At 46.6% G+C, this 22426-nt stretch overlaps 1 protein-coding gene across 2 annotated transcripts in view; it reads right to left on the reverse strand.

Moving 5' to 3' along the window:
- Positions 1–5273: 5273 nt before the first annotated feature.
- Positions 5274–22426, reverse strand: part of RALGAPB (Ral GTPase activating protein non-catalytic subunit beta) — a 59448-nt gene continuing 42295 nt past the window's right edge. For both annotated transcript variants that reach the window (XM_056507366.1, XM_056507367.1), the window contains exons 21-30: positions 21622–21774; positions 20793–21002; positions 19688–19846; positions 17609–17774; positions 15177–15299; positions 14376–14512; positions 13529–13637; positions 11266–11344; positions 10697–10845; positions 5274–9056 (exon numbers count right to left, since the gene is read on the reverse strand). In XM_056507366.1, the coding sequence (XP_056363341.1) occupies positions 8863–9056; positions 10697–10845; positions 11266–11344; positions 13529–13637; positions 14376–14512; positions 15177–15299; positions 17609–17774; positions 19688–19846; positions 20793–21002; positions 21622–21774 (1479 nt within the window). In that variant the 3' untranslated portion in view covers positions 5274–8862. The remainder of the gene's footprint in view (positions 9057–10696; positions 10846–11265; positions 11345–13528; positions 13638–14375; positions 14513–15176; positions 15300–17608; positions 17775–19687; positions 19847–20792; positions 21003–21621; positions 21775–22426) is intronic.

The following is a 22426-nucleotide window of genomic DNA, read 5'->3' on the forward strand; positions in this document are numbered from 1 at the left end:
CCTCTCCCTGGTGCTGGCTGCACACTCTGGCTGCTTCAGGTTGAAGCACTGAGGCTGTGAATGCTCTTGGCACCACAGTGTCCATCATTCCCCTCCAGAGCATCAGCCCTGGCTTTGCCAGAGCCGAGCCCAGCTGCCAGGCTGGCAGCAGGAAGAGATGCCCTTGCTGGGCTACCCAGTATTCCCAGCTCCCATGTGGGAGCTGCACTTCCCTGCACTGGCAGGGGTGAGGGGGCAGCTTCTGGAGCAGCACCAGGCACAAGATTTGCCCCTGGCCCTGCCAGACACCCAGGCACAAGCAGCACCTTGCCCCCACAGGGACCCCTGGCTGCCAGTTCCCCCTCTTGGTGCCCCTTGCAGAGAAACACAAAACTCTCTCCAAGAGAGGAACACTTTTCCCTGAGCATCACCCCAGCCTGGCTGTTTCCACAGCTTCCCAGGGAGCTGCTTTCTTCCCAGGGGAAATGAGCTGATAGGGGTGGGAGGAGGGAGCTGGGACCAGTGGGTGGCTGGGCCACAGAGCACCCAGGGCTGCAGGAGCAGAGGCAGAGCAAGGTCCTGGGGATAAGGGACAAGAGGCAGACCCTGGGGCAAGCAAAGCTCAGGCTGGGGCTGGCAGCCCCAGAGTCATCCTGCCGTGCTCCAAGCTAGGATCTCCACTGAAGATGAACAGGGAAGGAAACAAGGGGATTTTTTGAGGTCTTTGCTAGAGCTGAATGCTGTGGGATAGGAAAGTTTCCATTCTGAAAGCAAAACTCAGTTTCGTTTTCCTCCATGCAACAAAATAATTTCTTACCCTTGGATGCATCACAGCAATACTTAAGGAACTAGAAAAATTCCATTCCTTTCCTTTTGGTTACAAACCTTGCTGAACCAACCCGATTATTAATGGAAATGAATGGCACTGACTATCTCCAGTTCCCTGTGTGGCAGAGGGGTGGGTCCCACCACAGGCAGTGCCCTGGGACAGCACCCCAGGCTCCTGGCCCTGTGAGCCCTGGAGGGTGATGTGCCCCTGGGGAAGCTGAGACAGGCAGCAGCCAGGTGTCTCTCAATTTTGTACCACCCTGTCTAGGGCTGGTGCTGAAACACTGGCAATAAAACAGCCCAAGCCCAAGAACCACCAGGGTATCAGGTCATTCCTGAGCCTGATGCTGGCATGGATCATGGACCATCCTGATTTGTCCCATTTGGGGACTTCTTACCAGGAACAGGGATGCTGTGCCAGGGGGAGGACAAGATTTATTCAGGCCCAAAGCAGATAAGTTGTGGGGGAGGAATTAAGGCAGGACAGAAGTAAACAAGACCAACTTCAGGCACATATTTTTGGGGCAAAAATGCAGGTTTCCTGCAGGACTGGTCAGGCAGGTGGGAGGAATGGGGCAGGAGGAGCAGCCATTTCCAGCAAGTTCCAGTCAGAACAAACTTCAGGGCAGTGGGAGGGAGGTCTTGGAGTGTGAGTGTGTTTTGGGGAACCTCCAGTAGCACCTTTCAGGCTGGGAGACCCTGCAGGATGCCCCAGCCTCAGCTCCTGCCTGTGGCCACCCCCAGATCAGCAGAGTTGCAGCCCCAGGGAGCCACGGGGGCTCTCAGCATCCCCCAGCTCCTGCCACCACTGGCTCTTGGAGCAGGAAATCTCTGATGGGAGAAGTGGGAGGTCCCAGGGCTCCCTCTGCCCCAGAGACAGGAGGAGTTTCTGCCCAGCACCACCAATGATGCCCACCTAACAGACCCCCACGGGGTGCCAGGAGCAGCTCTGGGTGCCTGGAGCAGAGCTTGGGATCACAGGACTCATCCTGAACAAGGGGAGGAGGAGTCTGGGGGGCAGCCCCCTACATCACACTCCCCCCTGAGCCCCCACAACCTTCAGCAGGAGTCCCTGGTGCTCCTGGCTCTCCCTGACCCCTCCTGCTCACTTCCCACAGCCACCAGTAAAATAAATTGATAAAATAAACCTAATTTGGGCTGTAACTCTATTTCCTCAACCTGAAAGGCAGAGTCTTGTGGTTGATCAGCAGCAAGTCCCCACAGACTCCTGCTGCTGGGGAAGACAGAGCCATCACTGCACTAATGAGTGAATTAGCTAATGAAAACAGTATTTAAAATAATCACAATATTTCTTTATTTGCATGTAAAGATGACATAATAAAAGATAATTAGCAGCATGTGAAACAGTTCTACTACTCAATTTTCTCAGTTTAGCTAATTAATTATCTTAGTAAAATGCATCATTATGGCTAATTTTAGAAAATCCAGCAGCTGCAAGGTCAGAGTGGGAACAATTTCAATTTGTAATTGGAAGAAACATTAAAGTGAGTCAGATAATCTTTTATTAGATAATAATAATAATAATGAATCACACAGGCACATATATTAAGTACTTTAAGAGGCAGAAAATGCACTGAATCATTTAATAATGTCATCAAATGGGCTTTGTTAGGGGCTGCTGTGGGAGCAGGAGGGCACTGGGCCCTCAGCCCTGCCTGGAGGAACATGAGCCCAGTGCTGGGGATGACAGGATGGGGCTGGAGCACCATGGAGGGTCTGCCCTGGGCCCCCCTGGCCTCCCCTGCCCTCAGCAGCCCCTGGGGCCGGCAGGAGGGTCCCAGGCAGGGGAGTCCCAGCAGAGCTCCCCCCTCCTGGGCTGGGCACAGCAGAGCCTGCAGGGGCTGGGGGAGGCCATGGGGCAGGAGGAGAGGTGCTGGCAGCCTCCAGCTCCTGGGGAACCCCAGGGATGGGGCACATGGAGAGGTGGCCTGTGCTGGGGAATTCAAACCAGAGGGGGACAGGGCTGACATGCTGGGAGGGAGCCCAGGACCTGGGACACTGACACAGCCCCTCGTGCTGCCCAACCCTCCCAGGGCACCCCTGCTCTGCCTGGGCCCTGCCCTGGAGAGAGGAGCCTTTACCCCCCAAGAGCAGCCAGAGCTGGGGGTGCCAATGGCTGAGGAGCTTCCTGTCCCACTGGGACCAGCTCTGGGGACAGCCAGCAATGGGCTGGGCCAGCTCTGCCTTTCCAGCACCACCCTTGTAAGGGTCCCAGTGTGAGCCCAGAGCTGCTGTGTCCCCTTCTTGCCACGCCCTGCTCGGGTGCCAGGCACAGCTGGGTCCTGTGTGTGGGGTGGCTGCTTTTGGTACAGCAGAAATAGAACAAATCTATTGTTTGTAATTCTTATTAGAATCTATAAAAATGAATATAAGAAAGAAGAAAATCTCATTGCTCTTGCAGGAAGGAGAACAGAGGTTTAAACCTCACCTGCACCCAGGTGAGCCTCCACCCAGTTCCCGTGGCTGCTGCTGTGCCCTAGTGCTGCCCACACCTTCCAGAGAGCACACCTGGGTGTGAGGGGATCCCCAAAGCAACATGGAAAGGCAAAAGCCAAGGCTGAGGTCCCTGGGATGCTCCTGGTTGCCACAGCAACACACTGCCTCCTCCATGATGCTGTGCTGTTGTCATGGAGATGACCTGACCCACACCCTGGGATGCACAGGGGCCCCAGAGCCCTGGGACACTCAGCCAGTGTGGCCATTGGGCAGCCCAGGGTCACCAGGGGCACTGACCTGGTCCAGGGCAGCACCTGCCAGCACTCAGCACTGCAGAGAGTGCTGGGGATGCCAGTTCCACCTTCACCCACTGCCCCACTCCTCACAGACATTTGTTCAATGCAGGCAGCTAAACATTTTCTCAGTTTAAAGCAATAACTAAATTACATTTCACCCTGGACAATTGTCTGTACTGCAATTTGGCTTCATCAGTGGTGAAGAGCAGCCGTGCTGCAGTGAGAACAGGGGTCGGTTCTGAGGCTTCTGCCTCCTCAGGAAGTTTATGGAACAGCTGATGAGGATAGAGGGCATTGGGGAGGAGTCATCTCCTCCTCTTTCCTGTGCCAATCTGCCACAGCTGCTCTGCTCCACACGGGGTGCTGCCAGCTGGTGTGAGCCCCACAGAGCAGCTCTCCTTCGTTAACAACAAATTAGAGTTTAATTCTTGTTTCTGTCTGTGGCAGAGGGCACAGCCCTGACTGCTCCACACTGCAGCCACTCCTGCCTCATCCCAGGATTGATTATTCCTGTTCTTGCAGCAATCACCTGGTGGTGCCAGGTCACTCACATGGAATGGAGCAGCTGAGCCATGGGGAACCTTCCACAGAGACCCAGGAGCTGCTCCCAGCTGGCTCCTCCTGCCCTGGAGGCCACCGAGCCCCTGGAGCTGCCTCTGAGTTCCTGGGCTCCAGAGGAAGGTTGTTCCCCACTGTGCACCCACACTGGCCCCACCTGCTCCAAGACCTGGCTGATGGAGATCCACTTCCAATCCAGAGCCTTAGGTGAGATTTCCTCCTCCCAAACTGCTGGATATTGATCCCTGTGTAGCAGGAAAGAAGAAAGCATCAGGCTCCAAACCAGCACCAGAATGCCCTCCCTGCCCCTGGCCCTGCAGAGCAAGATATTCAACTGTTTATCACCCACGTTTGTGATTCTGCAGGAATCACTCTGGGACCTGCCTTAACCTCCCCTGAATTGTGGTGAGGAGCTTGGGTGGGTGGCACCAGCTGAAATCACTGAAGATGAAGCCAGCAGGAAAACAGCTGGAGGTTTCTGGGCCAGTCCCTCCAGTGCTTTTGTTGCAGTCCTCAGGTGGGGCAGCCAGGGCAAAGCACCAGAGCTGCTGCAGAGGTGATTCCAGGGACAGCCCAGAGAAACAGCCCCTGCACCACAGCAAGCACAGACACAAATCCTGCAGCCCTGAGCCACCCTGGGAACAAACCCCTCCCCGAGGAGCTCAGATGGTCTCTGGGGATCCGGCCCTGACAAAACCTCCCCAGCCCAACCCAGCTCCCCAGGGCTCTCTGGGGGCAGCACCCCCATGGACACAGGGCCCCAGTGCTGCCCAGCTGCTCCCCAAACCCAAAGCTGTGGAGTCTCAGCCTCCTCCCCTGGCAGGACTCTGCTCCTGCAGCATTTGGCCTCCCTGCCCCGGTGGGTGCCTGCAGGGGCTGCACCACAGGAGACTCAGCCCTAGGATGGAAAGCAGCACCTGGAGGGACTGGAGAACAGTGGCACTGCAGGAGCACCAAGCTCCCCTCAAAAGCCAGACTTCCACGTTTTCACTCCCCACACTACTGAGATGCAACACCATTCCCTTACCTATGAGCTACTGAGGTAAAGAGGGTGTGCAATTCTGCAGCCTCTGTCTGCTGCTGTCCTGGGAACCATCTCCATTGGAGAATTTCTACCAAGGTTTTGGAAAATACTAAAAACTGACCACTGCAAAGTTACTAGATAAGAATCTTTAAAATTTATTGGACTAATTGTGTTACATTCAATATTTGATGTGTTTCTCCTGGACAAAGAATTGGCATAAATACAAACAAGCCTTTCTGTGCCTTCCCTAAACAAATAAGAGATAAAGTACTAGAGACAACAGAACATACTTCACATCTTCATATTTACATTTTACCTTTACTTTACAACTTAGCGCCAGGAATATTTACAGAAAAATACAATAAGAACAGAACGTTCATGTCTTGGCAACATACAGGAATTCATACAAATTGTCTATGATTGAAGCACATGATATCTGGCATTCTCACTTCTAATTGCTCCTGCTAAATCCATGGGGAAAAGGGCTGTGTTTGCCTTCAAAGGTATCACTCAATTACACAATCACGAAAATGCATCAAATTTGTCTGTGAGGCTGAAATTTAGTTTTCTCCTCTTCCTGGGCACGTAGAACCTCGTGTAAAGAAACACTGTGACCTATGGAGAGCCCAGCAGGGGCAGCCAGGCATTGCACACTTGCACCCATTTCCACAGGCACTGTCCTCCCCTCTCCTGCCTGCTCTAATCCTTTCTACAAGTACCTCTAAAGGAATGGCTTTTCTTTAGAAGTCTCTATTAAGGTACTAAAATATAATTTCAACAGTGTTTAACAACGTGACAGTGGTCACCTCCTGCTGTTAAAACAGAATTATGAACCAAACTGAAAGGTCTGATGAAGAGTCCCAGTTAATTACTGTGGGACAGCTGCAGGTTGGGGGGTGTCAGTGCTCATCCCCTCTGATGGACAGGGATGCTGACCCAGGCCACTCAAGCATCAAGTCAGAAATTCGTGATATTTAAAAAAAAATCTGGATTCTTGGCTAACTCTTGTAATAACCATGGAAATAAACCTTATTTGCTCTGACCCTTCAGGGGAAAAGCTCTCAAGGTAGTACCTGGACTAGCTAAAGCCATCAGGGCTTGGTCAGACTTTGAGAGAAGATGGCTACAATTCCCAGACTGGTGGGGGGCATTTTGTTATGAAGCCTGAGACTCCACCACCCTGGGGAAGGAGGGGCAGTGCCTGCAGCACCTGCACTGGCACAGCCTGCCCAGGGTGCCCACTGCTGTGAGGGGCACCCAAACCAGGAGGGATGGCAGCCCAGCTCTGATCACAACACTTGTATAACAAACTGTGACTTTCCTCTTTGCAGAGAGCCAATCACCTGTAACCTGCTCACCAGCTGCTTCTAGAACTCAGCTGACATGTTCTAGACACCCATCCCTGGCACTGGGAGAGGCCACAGGGTGCCCCAGCTCCTTTCTTCCCAGACTCTGCCAAGCCCTGTGGCCCTCACAGCTGTCACTGCTCCCTTGGGTGGCTTTAGGTGAAGAGGGAAGCAGACCCAGGACTCCCCTGCAGCCAAGCACAGGTATTTTTAAAGCAGGTAAACCTTCAGGCAGCCCACCTGGCTGTCCCTGCCAGACACCACTCGTGGTTTGCCCCAACACCCATCCCTGCACTGGTGGCTGCTCCCTCCTGGCTGACAGCAGCACCTGCCAGGACTGTGGCACTCTCAGGGTAGGGGGTTGCTGCTACAGCATCAGTGTGCAGACACAGGGAGTGCTCAGAGGTTTATTGGTTACACATGCAGTGCTCATGCCTTTTATACCAGTGGGCTCAAGTGTTTTTGGTCCAATAGGTACATACAGTGTGGGTAAATTTAGCATCCATGCATTCAATTGCTCCTGGCAAGAGTTTGGCAGAGGAATGAGGCTGCCCCAGCTCCCTGCACAGCTGGGCCAATGCACCCAGATGCTGCCCTGGAGCTCCTCCTGCCCTGTGCCACAGGTATGGGCCAGCCAGCACACAATCTGCTACAGGAGTTTTCTTTGGATGGTTTAAATTTTCCACTTTTTATTCATCTGGATCAAATTCCAGAGCTCCTGCATTGAGAAGTCATTGCACTTGCTCCCTGCAACAAGCACACACCACCTCAGCTGATTACCTTAAAGTCCTTCCACATGTATTTTTAGGGGTCTGTGTTTCCATTAACTCTTGGTGAAAAACCACTTGGAAAGGCAGGAGCGAGGTCTGTCCTTGGCAGATAAGTTGTCATGAAACAATTAAGACTGCTTCAAGCCAGAACTGTTGCAAAAAGTAGCTGTGAAATATCAAAACTCAATGCCTGGCAGGTATCATTGCAATGCACAGCACAGCTTATTAAAACCACTTTGGAATAATGTGAGGACTCTCCAAACCCCTGCTCACTCATCCTCCTGCAGCAGGATCCTGCTGCTGCCAGGCTGCACCTCCCCAGCAGTGCCAGCCACAATCACTGCTGCTCCCAGGGCTGCCTGCACCCCCCACACCTCTGGGATCCCAACACCACACCTGGAGCTGTAAACATCTTTTCCCAGCACATCCTTTGAGTCCTGAACACATCAAAGCCACAGGCTGAAAATGAAAACTCCTGACCTAGGTGCTGCTGCTGAATGTGAGAACATACAGGGGATTCAAAACAATGTGAAGTTACAGCTCCAAAGGGGCTTTCATGGCATTGAAGTTAATGGGGAAAAGAAGAATTTGTGAATTTTGTTTTTGAGTTGTTTAGTCTGCTTAACAGGAGCTTCTGAAGAGTGTTGTAGAAGCTGCAAAAATTGCTCATGCTATAAATAACAGGGAGGAGGCAGCCCCAAAATCTCAGCCTTCAATCCAATGGAAGGAAGGCAAGTGATGTTTATGCTTTTTATGGAAATGGTGAGTAGGTGATACTGATGCATCAAAATAAATTAAATAGTTGCATTAAAAAAAAAAAAAAAAAATCAAACTACTGAAATTAAATGTGACATTTTGCAACAGATCTGAAAGTCATAACCTCGCTTTTATATAACCAAAAGCCCTTATCCAACAATAACTCCTTTTGGAAAGGCAGATCATTTCAGGTGGTGGTTCTTGTTTGCAGATGGACTGGCCCAGAGCCCTGCAGGGAGGGGCCACATACTCATCTGGGCTTTGGATTTCAGGGCCTGCTCTTTCCAAGCAATCTTCTTCCTCTTGCTTCTGGTACACAGATGGGTTACACCCAGTGAAGGATCTTCTGTTGAGCACTGAAGGGGGAATGAAAAAGTCTTTGAAGTTCTTCCAGGGAAAGCAAATGCTCTGAACAGACTCCTCCAAGGAAGGATCCTGCTCCCTTGCCCTTGGACACACAAATGCAGCAAGGTGTCTCATGGCAGGTTTGTTTGTATTCTCATTTCCATCTTCATGTGCAGAGATGGCTTTACTTTGATTGTTTTCCCCTCAGAGTAAGACACCTACAGTTCCTAATTAGCCTGGAAAGGATGACTGGGTGAAGAGATTATTTTGCTAGCATCCAGGAAGACTGGAATTCAGTAATCTTCTGAGGGTAGGTGAATCAAGTGGGTATCCCAACTGCAATGTTTGGGATTCATTCCTCATTCCTCCCACATGGTATCTGCTGACTTGTGCTGGAACATGATTTCCTGAATTCCGGAGGGCTGAGAAGATTTGCTGTTATTTAACTGTTTGCATTAGTGTAGCCACCAAGCTCTGATCTAATTGTCCTGAAGGATAATGGCCTAGGGGTTGCAGTTCTTGAGCCCAACCTCCTGGAAGAGGGAGGTGTAGAACTCGGGCTCCAGCTGCCTGTTGCGGTATTTATTGACAATGTCCGCGATCTTCTGTTTCCGGCGCACGTGGGGGGGGTTGTAGGAGTCACTTTCCAGCCTCTTCCTCCGACACAGATTTATTACTGTCTGTCTCACCAAAAAGCCTGAAAAACAAACAACATTTGAATCAAGCTTAAATTCAGCCCTACACCCATTCGTTGGCTTCCCAGCCAAAAGCAATTTTGGGTTCTGTCCCATCAAACCACCAAGACAAGAACTTTTCTCCATGAACAGCTGAGAACAGACAGCTATGGCCCCCAGGCTTGTAAAGACCTCCACTGCAGAGAATGAAGAAAGGGACTCACTCAGTGGAACCCTAAACTGGCTGGAAAAGGAGGAGGAGGAGTACTCTCTGCTTTGCCAGAGCCAAGCAGCTGCTGGAACAGCACCCTGGGGACCAGAGGGCACACCCAGGTCAGCCAGTGCAAGAGTCACCTCAGCACAGCCCCAGCTATGGCACACATCTGAACTCAGCTGGGCCCTGGGCTCACACCAGCTAATTCCAGGGGAGCCCTGAGAATGAAAGAAGTACCTGTCAGTACCTTTTTCCAACAGGAACTGCAGAGCCTTCCCCTTGGAAAGGAGATCAGGAAAGACCTGATGGGTTGTCGCTGCAAACAAATTTCTCTTCCCCTCACTGCCCTGCCACTTTTGTCACCCCTTTGTAACTCACACTGCTGGATGCAGATGGAGGAGGAGGTGGGGAATGGAAGCAGTAGCACTGAAAAGCTAGCAGCTAACTTTCTTATTTTATTCTGAAAGGAAATTTCTATGCCTCTGAGGAAGCAAGTATCCCTTACCCCTTTGCTGTTTCACAATCTCTTTCATAAAGACAGAAACATCTAGAGGACCTCACTGCACACAAACTACACTTGAACTTAGAGACTAGAAAAAATTCACTATATTAATAGTTCTGATGCAGCAGAAAAAAAAGCCCAACTAGGAAAGCATACCTGATAGTTTTTTTCAGTAAAAGCCACTGTCATCAGCTGACTTCATAAATGTTATTTAAGGGCCCAGGTCTGGCTTCAATTTGCCAATCACTGAATGAAGCATACAAACCCTAGAACTTGAAAGTCACCTCCAACAGCAGCTTTATGGTGATGCACATCTATCCTAATGCTCATCACTTCACTTTACTCTGTCCTGTGTACTGCTGTCACTGGGTGGGATTTCCCAGTTACTGAAGCTAAACAGCACCAATACCAGGACAGGTCCATGAATCCATCCAGGAAAGAGGCAGAGGCAGAGGGTACACACAGAACCTGTTAACACACCTGCATGGTATTTTCACTGAACAATTAAGAAAATCCTCAGTTGCTGTGGCTTCAATCCCTGTCTAGCTTCTAAACCAAAGGAACACCCACCATTCCAGCAAAGTAACAAATCCCAGAGCACCTTCTGGGGCACCTCAGCTCTGTGCTGAGCAGCAGGGTAACATCTGGGCTCCCTCCCATTTAAACAGGCCCTGTTCCCAGCCCCAAAGCTTTCTCCTGCTATCCTGGCAGCCAAGTGCTGCCCACCTGCTCCCTCTGCTGTTCCTGCTCCCACTGCTGCTGCAAAGAGCATGGCTTGCATTTGTTCAGCATTGCCTGACACTTCTTCCAAAGAAAGATTCCACACCATGTACTTTGCAGATATATTATTGTTAAAAAAAAACAAACAAAAAACAACAAACAAAACAAAACAACCAAAAAACCAACAACAACAAAACCATGAACACTCCTAAAACCTTTTAGCTTACCAAGAGCTCTCCTACTGACTATCATTCCATCCACCAAAGGGATAACCATGTTGAATTTCCCAGTTGCTCCTTGTAGTTTTATCCTGAATAAGCCAGTGTTTAAAGGATGGATGAAGATCACAGGAACTTCCTTCTCAGGAATGGTAGATCTTAAGGGAAAAACACCACTGTTGAATCAGTTTTGAAGCACTGTTTCAGTTAATCTACAGATGAAAAATGACCCCTTTAAGAGTTAAAAGCAAGTTTTAAAACGCCTCATGGCTAAGGCAGAGGGATCCTGGCTTGCTCTGGATCCTCAGAGGGGCTCTGGCAGTTGTGCTGTGCCTATGATGTCTGTCCCCACACAACTGCAGAGCCCTGCAGCCAGGTGTAAGTGTGACTGCAGCACTAACCACCTCACAAGGGAGCCAAGCAGGAGGGAGGCTCATCACAGACTCATAAAACTGCACATTTTCTGTTCTTTAATTTATATTTTATCTGCAGTGATATGAAAAGCCCTTTCACTTTTTCAACCAAAAAACAGTCCACTGAGAAACCAATAAAAATAATGACAATAAGAGCAGTCTTACCTCAGGGAAGTGCTACTGTTGGCTGTGGTTTCCACACCAGTGCTAGTCTCAGATACCAGATCAGGGAGGGGGAAGTTTTCTGTAAGAACAGGATGCACCAAATAAAATTTATCTAATATAGTTTTGGATTTGTTTTTCTTGTGTACAAGGAAAGATTATTTATCATAAGTCAAAACCACAGAGTGCTCAAGCATTTATAGCACTAGTGTTCTTGCACAGCTAGTGTCTTTGTTTGCTTCCAGTTTCAGCATTCACAGAGAGTACACACACCTCAGCAATCTGCACTCAACAGATGAGGTCCCAAACCTCATTCTCTCAACCCAAAGCTCAAAGTCTCTAGAGGAACCAAGAAAGCAGGAAGGAGATGAACTACTTAACCACAAAAAGAGCTTTCAAGTTATTATTCACTTCATCTTCACCCATCCACAAGTGATCAGCCTCCAGAACACTGCTAGGAGCATTGAACAATGCCAACCACTGCAAGTTCCCTTGAGCCCTGATCCCACAGACATGATATCCATCATATCCAGGCTCTGAGAATCTCCACCATAACCTACAACTCTGCTGCCATGCACTTGGTAACAAGACCAGATAATGAAGGTGAATGAAGAAACAGTAAGAACTTGAGTTCCTTAAGGGGATTTGGCACTTCCCAACACCTTGTTCAGGGATTAAGAGATGTTGAGTTACTCACAGGAGTACAGTTCAGGCAGCAGGACAGCACTTCCAGCAGCAGCCTAAGGCCCAGACCCAGATGTTGCCATCAGGGCTGGGTTGCTAAGGGCACACAGCAGCTGGAGCAAGCAGAGGGAGAGCACAGTGAGCCATGGACACTCAGAGATGGAGCAGGAGGGAGGGCAGGCAGCTGGCACTGGGGGATAACCTTGACTTCAAAGTGACAGCTTTTCACTGCCCAGACTCAAAGATGTACCAGAAGCACAAGGCAACAGCCAAGAACATAAGGAGCACATGGCAGAGCCTCTGGGCTAGTAGTCACTTAAAAGAGCTGCCCTCCCCTCCATCCAACTGCCAGGCTTATTGATGCTCACAAATGCATTTCTTCAGCTTCAGGCCCAGAACTCTGGGAGATTCCTATGGCTGCTGAAAGAAACAGTCAAGCAGAAGCATGCCTGTGTAGCACAGCTGCTGCTCCTGCAGTAAAGGGCCTTTAGCTGCCACCCAAGAAGGAAGTGGGTCAGGGACAGCAGCTTGGAACACACTCTGGGCCCATGTCTGGAGAAGGAAATGATGCAGAACTTGCTGCCTGCCTCCTGATCTCAGGCTCTGAGGAACATGCTGTGGACAAAGTGGTCTTCCTGAGAATTTATATCTACACTTAACAAAAAACTTCCTCTTGACTGCTGCTCCCATTCCCTTGGTTGCTTTACTCTAGGAGGAGCTAAAGCCTTAATTAAGGTTCACCCTTACTGCCAGACTGGGAACCAGGATTAGAAATCAAAGCCATGCCATGGCTGTGACAGGATAAGCAAGGCTGGGTCTCTACCAGAGCAGCAGCAGCCTGAGGCAGAAAGGAAACACCAAACTAAGAAACACAGTTGCATGAAGAGCAGGAGCTTTCCTCATCAACACAGCAGAAAGGGAGCAGGGAGCTGGCAACCCCAGTGCAGAACAAAGGAGCCCTCCCCTGAAGGGAGCACAGAATCACAACGGTGCCACCACACCAAGGAGGATGATGATCCCCCCAGCACAGAAATAGCAGGTGCCAGAAGCCATTATTGTAAAGGAAGAAAACCTGATCCTAGGAGGCAACAGTCCAGGAGAACTCAGAAGCAGAGGAACACACCTGACTTTGGTGCTGAGCTGAAGAAGGTTCATGACAGCATTTCCCAGGTACTGCCAGCACTACAGGAAACTTCAGACCTATGTATGCCACTGACTCATGCACACCCTATGGATCACAACTCAAATACTGAAGAACTGATTCAGAATCTCAGCGTGGTTACAGATATTAATAAGGACTTATTTTGATTGTGAGAGTGCTGAGGCTCTGGCCCAGGTTGCCCAGAGAAGCTGTGGCTGCCCCATCCCTGGAAGTGTTCAGGCTGGATAGGGCTTGGAGCAACCTGGTTTAGTGGAAAGTGTTCCTGCACATGGAAGGGGGTTGGGAATAGATGAGCTTTAAGGTCGCCTCCAATTTAGTCTGTGGTTCCATGATCTAGGATTCTATTAAAAAAGGACCAGGATTTTTCCTCTGTTTGCTGCTCTGTCTTTACTTTAGTGAACAGTCAGGACTTGTACCCACCTATATCATCATAACGCTCCACCCAGACCACGTAGACTTTGGTTTCAGGTCCCATTGGTGGAATGGTTCGGCCCTGAGGCATCCTCTTGGATCTAGAAGTAGGACTGAGCTGTTTTGAACATAAGGGAAGAGCAGCATTTGCAAACATCATGAGTCCAATAATTCAGCCAGTAAGTATTTTCCAGCTGCTCCTCAGTCATTGATATCTCAGCCAGGTACAACCTCTGCCAACTACTGAGCAGGGGCAGCTGTGCTGGAACTACTGACTGCAGTCTGGGTCACCAACCTACATGTATTCAACACAAACTAGTGTGTATATATTCAACCTTGAATCAGTTAAAAGTTCTTCTTGAATGTTCCTGAAGTTAAAAGTTTTCATGGTTTTCTGCTTTGTTAGTGTACAAAAGCAACTTCTGGTACTTTGGACACAACTAACACACTGTTTTAAACTGGGTAAGTAGGAAAAGTGTTCATGTCTATCCACCCTCAATTTCTAAGCAGGGATTTGAGGCTGAATTATTCTGTAAATACTGCATAAACTTTTTCCTGCACACATCTCAAGATTTTAGGATACACAGTACTACCACTTAGCATGTCTAAGTTTTATATTTCAGTATACAAGTAATATTTAAGTATATTTAAGTAATATAATCTCCCTGTCTCCTACTGTAAATGCAAATTCTGGCAGGACCAAAGCAGATATCAGAGATTAATGGCAAGGAACTAGTAGCTCTACATGACAGGAAAACAAATAGTAATATACTATCAAAAATCCTAACTGCCAGCATGCTTCCTGAAAGGAAAGAAAAAAAGCAAGCACCATTTTTCAATGCAAGTTTTGCCTTACCCGCTGGGAGGGATTAAGATTGTCTGTGTGATTGGGGAAGAGTTCAAGTGTCAGAGGCTGCTGCTTCAATATTCCTGGCAGCAAATCCATGTTGGAGTCACTTTCCTGGTCAGACACACTGCTTTCCAGTGAATCAGCTGTAAGCCAGAAGAAAAAAAAGTGGGTTCTGTCTATTCTTCCACCAAAAGACTTAAGCTATAATCATATATAAGGTTTTGATACTAAAAAAATGTTGTAAGGCTTTTGAAACTAGACATGCATAGATGTATGGTCAAGTCAATACAGCCCTCAGAAGCAGGAAGAGGAGTTAGGAGACAACAGCCAGTTACAGACTGAGTTGCCTAGAGAATACAGTCTCCTCCTTCCTATGGCTACACCATAATTTAGTCCAGACAACTTTTAGCATGTCAAAGATGCCATGAAAGCTGTTGCTTCTCTACTTAGCAGTGGTACAAACACTCCTTCATGTGCTGCAGGAGCACATCACTGACATGAAAGGAAAAAGAAAATAGGCACCACTGGCTGATGGTGAACTCCATACCCAGCCTAAAGCACCCTGGCAACAACAGAACTGCAGCTCATGCCTGGACATCTACTGAGGCTCAGAGTGAGAAAGGCACAGAACAGATGCCACATCAGGAAGGAGTCTAAGCACTAGAATGCTGTAATTTAAACATCCACACCTTTTTTACAAGAATCTTGCTAAACACACCACTCAGTTTATTTAGGTTTTGCTTCTGAAGGAGCTCTCAAAAAAATGCTGGTTTCATTTTGTATAGAGCATGTACAGAGAGATCTTACTCAGGGATTCCACTGGTGATGGGACAACAAAGGCAATTTCTGTCAGGGCGTCTGCATAATACAGCACCTTCTTCTGCCCATTGAAGATACTTGCCCCAACATCTTCTGAGACCATTAGATCATCTGAAATGGATGGAAAAGGAACGTTCAGCCAGAAGGAAGCTCCACTTCTTTACACACTCTTTACAAACTCTTCTTTACACACTGTATCAGAAATCACCTTCAAATATAAGGTGCAATCAATGTGTAATGGAAATCTCATTTTTAAATGCAAGGAGTCAAATCTCATGGCTAACAACCCTTCTCAGATAAATGCTTTTACCATCTTGAAAGAAAAGGCATTTTGGATTGGGAGTGGCTTCATTTTGAACACATTTCCAATGTACTGGATTCTTTGTTTCCAAGTACTCTAGTGAGCACATGTGACACAAGAAAACATCTACTATCTATTTCTGAGCATTCTGTGTAGCACTATCATTTAGCTAGTCATTCAACTTCTGAAGGATTCTAACATTTATCACTTCAGTCTGATACTATTCTAGAATTCAGGCCAGTTTCTACAGGCTCTCTTGGGTCTTTTCTCTGTCAAGCAGAGTTAGAAAAAGGTCTGTCTCCAGTTAATGCAGTCCCCATGACTCCCTCACCACAACTGGCCAATACAGACCTTCAGAGTAGAGAGAATTTCCCTCCCCACTTTTGCTTCCCCATGTCACCTCCAGAAACACTAGCAAGGACTTGAAAATAAATTATTTCTCTGATTCAGTTTACAGAAGGGTTCCTGGGATAGCTGCCTCAGCAAAGCCACTGGAGCAGTGAAATTCAGCATACTGACAGACAAGTGGCATGTTGAGGACTCCAAGTCATTCTTCAGCATCAGGAAAAGATTCCCACACCTCCAGGCTCCCAAGGAGCAGCACCACAACCTGAACCCAGCTCTTTAGTAATTTCTTGGATTTTTGGGGTGCTACAGGGAATATTCCCATGAAATTATTTTAACCACAACTCACTGGAAGCTATTTTAGACTCACAGAATCATTTAGGTTGGAGATCACAGAGTCCAGCTGTTAACTCAGCACTGCCAAACTCACCACTAACCCATATTCCCAAGTTCCACATCTGCACAGTTTTTAAATCCCTCCAGGGATGTTGACTCCACCACTGTCCTGGGCAACCTGTGCTAGAGTCTGATCCCTTCCATAAAGGAATTTTCCCTAATATCCAGCATAACCCTGCACTAGGCTGTTTCCTCCTGTCCTGTCACTCATTACCCAGGATACTGACCCTGACCTGGTTACAATGCTTTCCAGGGAGCTGTAGAGTGAGAAGGTCTCTCTTTTCTCCAGGCTGAGCCCTCCCAGCTCCCTCAGCTGCTCCTCATCAGACTTGTGCTCCAAGATTAGAAGTAACCTGCCTTTCCTCCCTTCTATTTCTGAATGCTTTTTGTTTCCTTCTTCCTCAAGCTAGTTGAGTTAATTCAGCTATTTAGTGGTCTGTGCTTTCATTCAAATGGCTGAAAAAACTCAAGTTGAAAAGTCCACATCAAACCTAATTCAGGAACTTGCCTTCTGCAGTCATTATGGCCCAGCCACTGCAAAGGGAGCTCAGAGGGCTCTGCCCCTGAGAAAGCACAGCCTGACCCTGTCCTTAAAGAAAATTAAATCCAGACCTGAACATTTTGCAGTCCAGCCTGACTTGCTCAGAGAAAGCAATGTCTCTGTACTCTAACCTCTCCCCAACACTTTCAGCCCTATGTGTTTGTACTTTTATTCCATAAGTTCAAGGAGAAGCCTCCAGCTGGCTGAGGATACAGGGGAAGGGCACTCCTAAGACACAGTGAATGGACAGCAGAGAAGTGCTGCATTCCTGAGGATCATTTTGGGTGACAGTATGGGGAGAGGGTGGTGAATGACAAGCTCAGGAGAGGAGCTCCTCAAGTGCAAAAGAACAGAGTCAATGAAGCAAGAGAGCTGTGTGTGGGTTCCAACACCTCTAGCACCTATAAATAGCAGCTTGAGACAATATTTCATTTTAATCTCCTTGCAGAACACAAAAAAAAAAAAACCACCCACACAGAATTTCAAGCCTATTTGCCAATACACAGAACAATCTGCAACTGATTTCACCTGAATATGGGTTTGGGATAATACATTAAAGACTCACCAAATCTTAAAAATATAGTCCAGAGGTATATTTTTGCTGAGGCTACTTCCTCCCAACAATATGCAGACATTAGTTTTGCTCATTCTGACTTCAAGCTTAATTTAATATTTGTACATTTCTTTCAAGCAAACATTTACAAAAAAAAAAAAAAAAAAAAAAAAAAAAAAAAAAAAGACACCAGTGTTCAGATAGGTACACAGGAGCAAGAAAATTGTCTTCTAAAGGAGCCTAAACATTTTAATTTACAATAAAAGACATTTACTATGTTTTACCTTGTTCAGGTCCCTCTTCATCACTGCAGCTGTTGATTGACCAGCTTGTTGAGACATGACCAGTCCACCCAGGGTGCTTCCCAATATCAACAGACCAACCAAGAGACAGCAAGAACTCCAGGAAGTGGGGCTGAACAATTCTGGAAGACTCCATGTTCTTCAGGATCTGAAAACACCAGCAGCACATGTTGGTACAGAAGGTGAAAACAAGTCTCTTCCCCCCCAGCTTTTTAATTAAATTTTTGTCACCAGCATGGTTTTGCCCAAATGTAGGTACAGAACAAGGCAAGAACCCCAGACTTTCTACATGGCCATTAGTCCCTGCTCCCCAGCATCCTCCTGTCCTGCTTGGCCTTGTCCTATTCTATCAGCTTGACTTTCTGCCAGAATTTTCAAAGGCTGTAAAAACAACAAATTCAACAGCTGGAAACAGCAATTTTGAGACTCAAGCACTCATCAGAAAAACCACTGAGCACTCAGTGTAGAACCTGCATTTGCACCAAAGCTAACAAAAGAGTTTTCTAGACAGTTTTTGCTATTAGACGGAGTTAAAATTTGAGGAGAGAGGTATTTTCCACACTACTCACCTGCAATATGAGCAATTTAAAGGGCAGGCCACACAGCACATTAAATTATGAAACAGATTTTCAAAAAGTTTCCAGCAGCATTGAGTGTGTACTTTAATCAAACATCACACTGTAGTGTTCATGCTAAACTTTAATTCTACTTCTGACAGAGTTCTGTGATGGTTCCACATGTTAAGGCAATTTTTAGCTCATTATGACCAAGTGGGAGTTGAGCCCTTCACCAAACAGCACACAAGGACATGTGTACTTGTGTACCAGAACCACTGGGGTTGGTGGAACAAACAATTCACTCATCCTTTCTGGTCCATGCTGAATTTGGTTTGTGGCAGAGGCATCAATCATTTTGGCTTGAGCAGCAGCAGAACACTGGGACACAGGCCCCAACAAAGCAGAAGTGGCAGGGATGGGTGCTGGAAGGAAAGCTTCTAGGCTGGAGGCTTTGTGCAGCCACATGTCCTGACACTCCATCCTTCTGCTTTATACAGTGTTCAGCAGTGACTAGACACACTGCATTGGAATATTATTAATCCTCATTACTGAGCACACTGAAAGCACAGCTGTGCTTCAGAACAAGTCAGGGTAAGTGTGGGCTGGAAGCTGTAAGAGCTCCATAAGAGCATACAAACATTCTGCTAGCTCAGCAAGTGCATGTCTCAGCTCAAAGGCAAACCCAGCATATCTTGTTTCACAGCTGACTTTGCAGCTGAAAAGACTCTGCATTGGCTGCTCTGAACAACAGTGTGAACACTCACAGACAGATGACCTGCTTCCAAGGTCTGTGTCCCACCCCAAAGCAGAAGGTGCTGCAGTGCTCTGTGCATTCAGTGACACGAGGGGCTGGCACAAGGATTTATTATGAAGCCACACTTCTACTCTTCACTACAGAGTTATGAATGGAATGAGAAGGTACTAGAGAAACATCCTTTCCTAATGAGCCCATTAACCCTCTTAGTCACAAAGAATCACAACTTAGATTTGCACAAATCAACCTGATTTACCTAATCACCTTTGCACCTAAATATTATAGCATAAAGACTTACAATGCAATAATACTTCCTTACTTGCAGAAAGTTTTTCACTCCTTTAACATGTGTTTAACATTAGAATGAAACCAAACTACCTTGACATTGCTCACTGCTGGAACAAACTGCAACCTTCCCTGCAAGCTGAGCCAACAAAGCTGAAATGCCTTTCTGATCTGAATCTTTCAGCTCTACAAATAAGGACAATAAGGACAGAACAAATAATAAAAATGCTATTAATATTTTAATATATATCTTATCTATATTTTACAAATACATTAAATTTGTTACAATAATCCTGAGCCTGAGCAATGTATTTCAACCTACAGATGAAGAGAGTATGCAGTGACTTGTATCTCGTGCTGGTTCTGACATTCCCCTCTAACCACCAGCAGAGATGCTTTACTCACTTGGAAATTACTAGAAACAAGACAATATATACTAGTTGGCACTCTTACACTGTCACTTACCTCCTGGCTAGTTTTCTGACCTGCCTTCATGTAGAAAATGAAAACAGTATCAAAAGGACGACAAGGTAACAAATCCAAGTAGCCAAGGTCATCAAAAAACCCAGGAAGGGCAGAGTCAAGTGCAATCAGGTGAGGAGGTAGACGACTGTTAGCAGGTTCCTGTCCAACAGAGAGAGTTCAACAGCTTAAAAACCCATCTTTCTTAACTGAAAGGTCTTTATAGCTTCAATGGCAAGCTATTAAAATATTAAAAGAATTTCCCTTCTCTAAGAGCAAAATTATACAGGGATTTCTGATGTGATATAATCTTGTCAATGTAAATGAGTTACAGCAAGCATAAGTTTGACAATTTGTTGCATTCCACTCTCATTAAATAAAAGTGGTACACTGCCAGTGAGAGAGAATGTTTTGCTCAAGAAGAGCACACAACAAAAACAGCAGATGCTTTCAGAATATCACAGCTATGCACACAGTTGCATGTGCAGCTCCAGATTAATTTAAATACCAGTAATATCTAATATTGAGCACTTTCAGACACCATGCTCTATAGTCTACTGTTCCTGAGAGCTTTCTGGAAAGAAAAGCAACAAATACATGGAGAATCTACAGGTAAGAGGCAGAATTTCAAATTAAGAATACAGATCACCTCTAAAAACAATTATTTTAATTTTAAAAAGAAACCTCTACATCTATTATGCACTAAGTTTTTGTGTATTATTAAATCATCTCAGCACAATCACATCTGAAGCAAAACTTCTATGGCAGTCATATTTCAGAGAGTCTTCAAGTATCACCCCAAAACCTAACTCAAGTTGTGGAATGATTTTAAGTCTGAACATTTGAGTGTGATGGCTTATGCATCCACTGAAAACAAAGACACAGACACCAATTCAGAGCATGTTCAATTTGAGAACCAGCCTTACACAACCCTGCTCTTAATCCTGGAATACTGGAATATACCACTTGATTTGATCAGACTGCAGCTTAACAGTAGCTGGAACTACATAGAAGATCTTCCATGAACAAAACTTATTTTTGCCCTTTTGTCAAGCCAGACCACATGGGAACTGGAGGAACTGGACAAGACCAAGAGGCAGGAGATCACCTTCAGAGCCTCTAGGGAGAGGAAGCCGAAGTGCGAGAGGAAGAGGCGCGCGGTCTGGAACTCCTGCGCGGGCGGCGGCGGCTTGCACTCCGTGACGGGGTCAGGAAAGCTCTTCTTCCGCCACTCCTCCTCACTCCTCTGGTCTATGGAAGTCTCAAACACAATCTGCTGAGCCATGCCATTCCTCAGCTTCTCATGGCGCTCCTCCAGCTGGAAAACATGGTGTGAAGTGCTGAGATGTCACCAAAATCACCAAGATCCACTATGAAAACAGTTCCATCACTTAGGACAGCTCCACGGCAGCAGCTGCAGTCCACCATCAGAATGGTTACTAAAACATGTTCAAAAAGACCTTGCAACACTGCAAAGTGAGCACTTGAACTCCCTGCTGGCATAGGAGAGCTCTGTGAATATCCACTATCAGCTATGGCTTCTCTTATTCAAGAGAACAGAAGCTAAAACAAATTAGATCCTGTGAAACTAAAATATTTGAGACATGCACTCTCTTCTTCCCCCAGAAAGGTCTCAAAAGAGACCCTTCCATTTCCCCAGAAGAAGCAATGAAGTGCAAGTAATTGCTTCCTATAATACCAGGGTATTAGGATCAGTAATAAAACATGTTGAGCAACGTCTCCTAAATAACACATCCAACACATTGGCATCTTCCTGGAGCAGTACATAGATTCAACTAATTTGCAGAGGTTATTATTCCATTAATATGAAATTGGACAAGTCAAAGAGTAAAACTATTTACAGTAAGAGATAAGTGCATGACTCACAAACAGAAAAAATCCCCAAGAACAAAATCATATTGGAGACAGTTACTTACTTCCTGATTCACGATTTCATGTAAATCAGGAATGCTCAAGTCAGCTTTCACAAATGGAATCTTGTCCACTTCTTCAGGAAAAGGACGGTGCTTCACACTGTGTTTCAAGCCAACATCATTTTTAGGAGCTGGTCGAGGTTCTGGTACAAATGTCTGACAAAGAAAAAGGTTGTTTTTACATTCAAGGTATTGCATCACCAGACAATATTGTAACAGATGAAAAACATTTTCTCGCCCCTCCCCACCAGAACTACACTAATCTATTAGTGAACAGCACCATTAAAAAACACTAAATACTTTAAACTAATAGACTTGTATTAAAAATGTGACCATTAATTTTAAAAAGACATAACTGACATCTATGAACCCTGCTAAGTATCCACCCTGTAAACAGTTGCAAATCACCAAAAATGGCAAGCTTACACGGCATATTTTATTTTCCATCCATTCTAACTATATTCAGAGAAAGCTGGCAAATATCTGAGAAACTCCATTTCAACCTTCCTGACTGTGATGATCACAAGCCAAGACCTCAAAGAGAGCAGCAATGCTGTGGGTCAAGAGATGCACTGTCAGAATAGCCAAAAGACTTGCCTCATGGATCATGATGCAATTTTGACATTGCTACTACATCCTGTTAGATACTGTCATCATGTAATTCCAAACCCCAAGTTACTAATGAGAACAACAAATCATCTAGGTGCAGATTTAGAGGTGCATCAGCTCCAAGCAAGACCTTTCACTGCATCTTCAGTGTTGTTTTCTAAGTTTACTACTGATTACATCTCAAAAGGGCAAAACCATT

Source organism: Oenanthe melanoleuca, chromosome 20, assembly GCF_029582105.1.
Source record: "Oenanthe melanoleuca isolate GR-GAL-2019-014 chromosome 20, OMel1.0, whole genome shotgun sequence".
NCBI lineage: Eukaryota > Metazoa > Chordata > Aves > Passeriformes > Muscicapidae > Oenanthe > Oenanthe melanoleuca.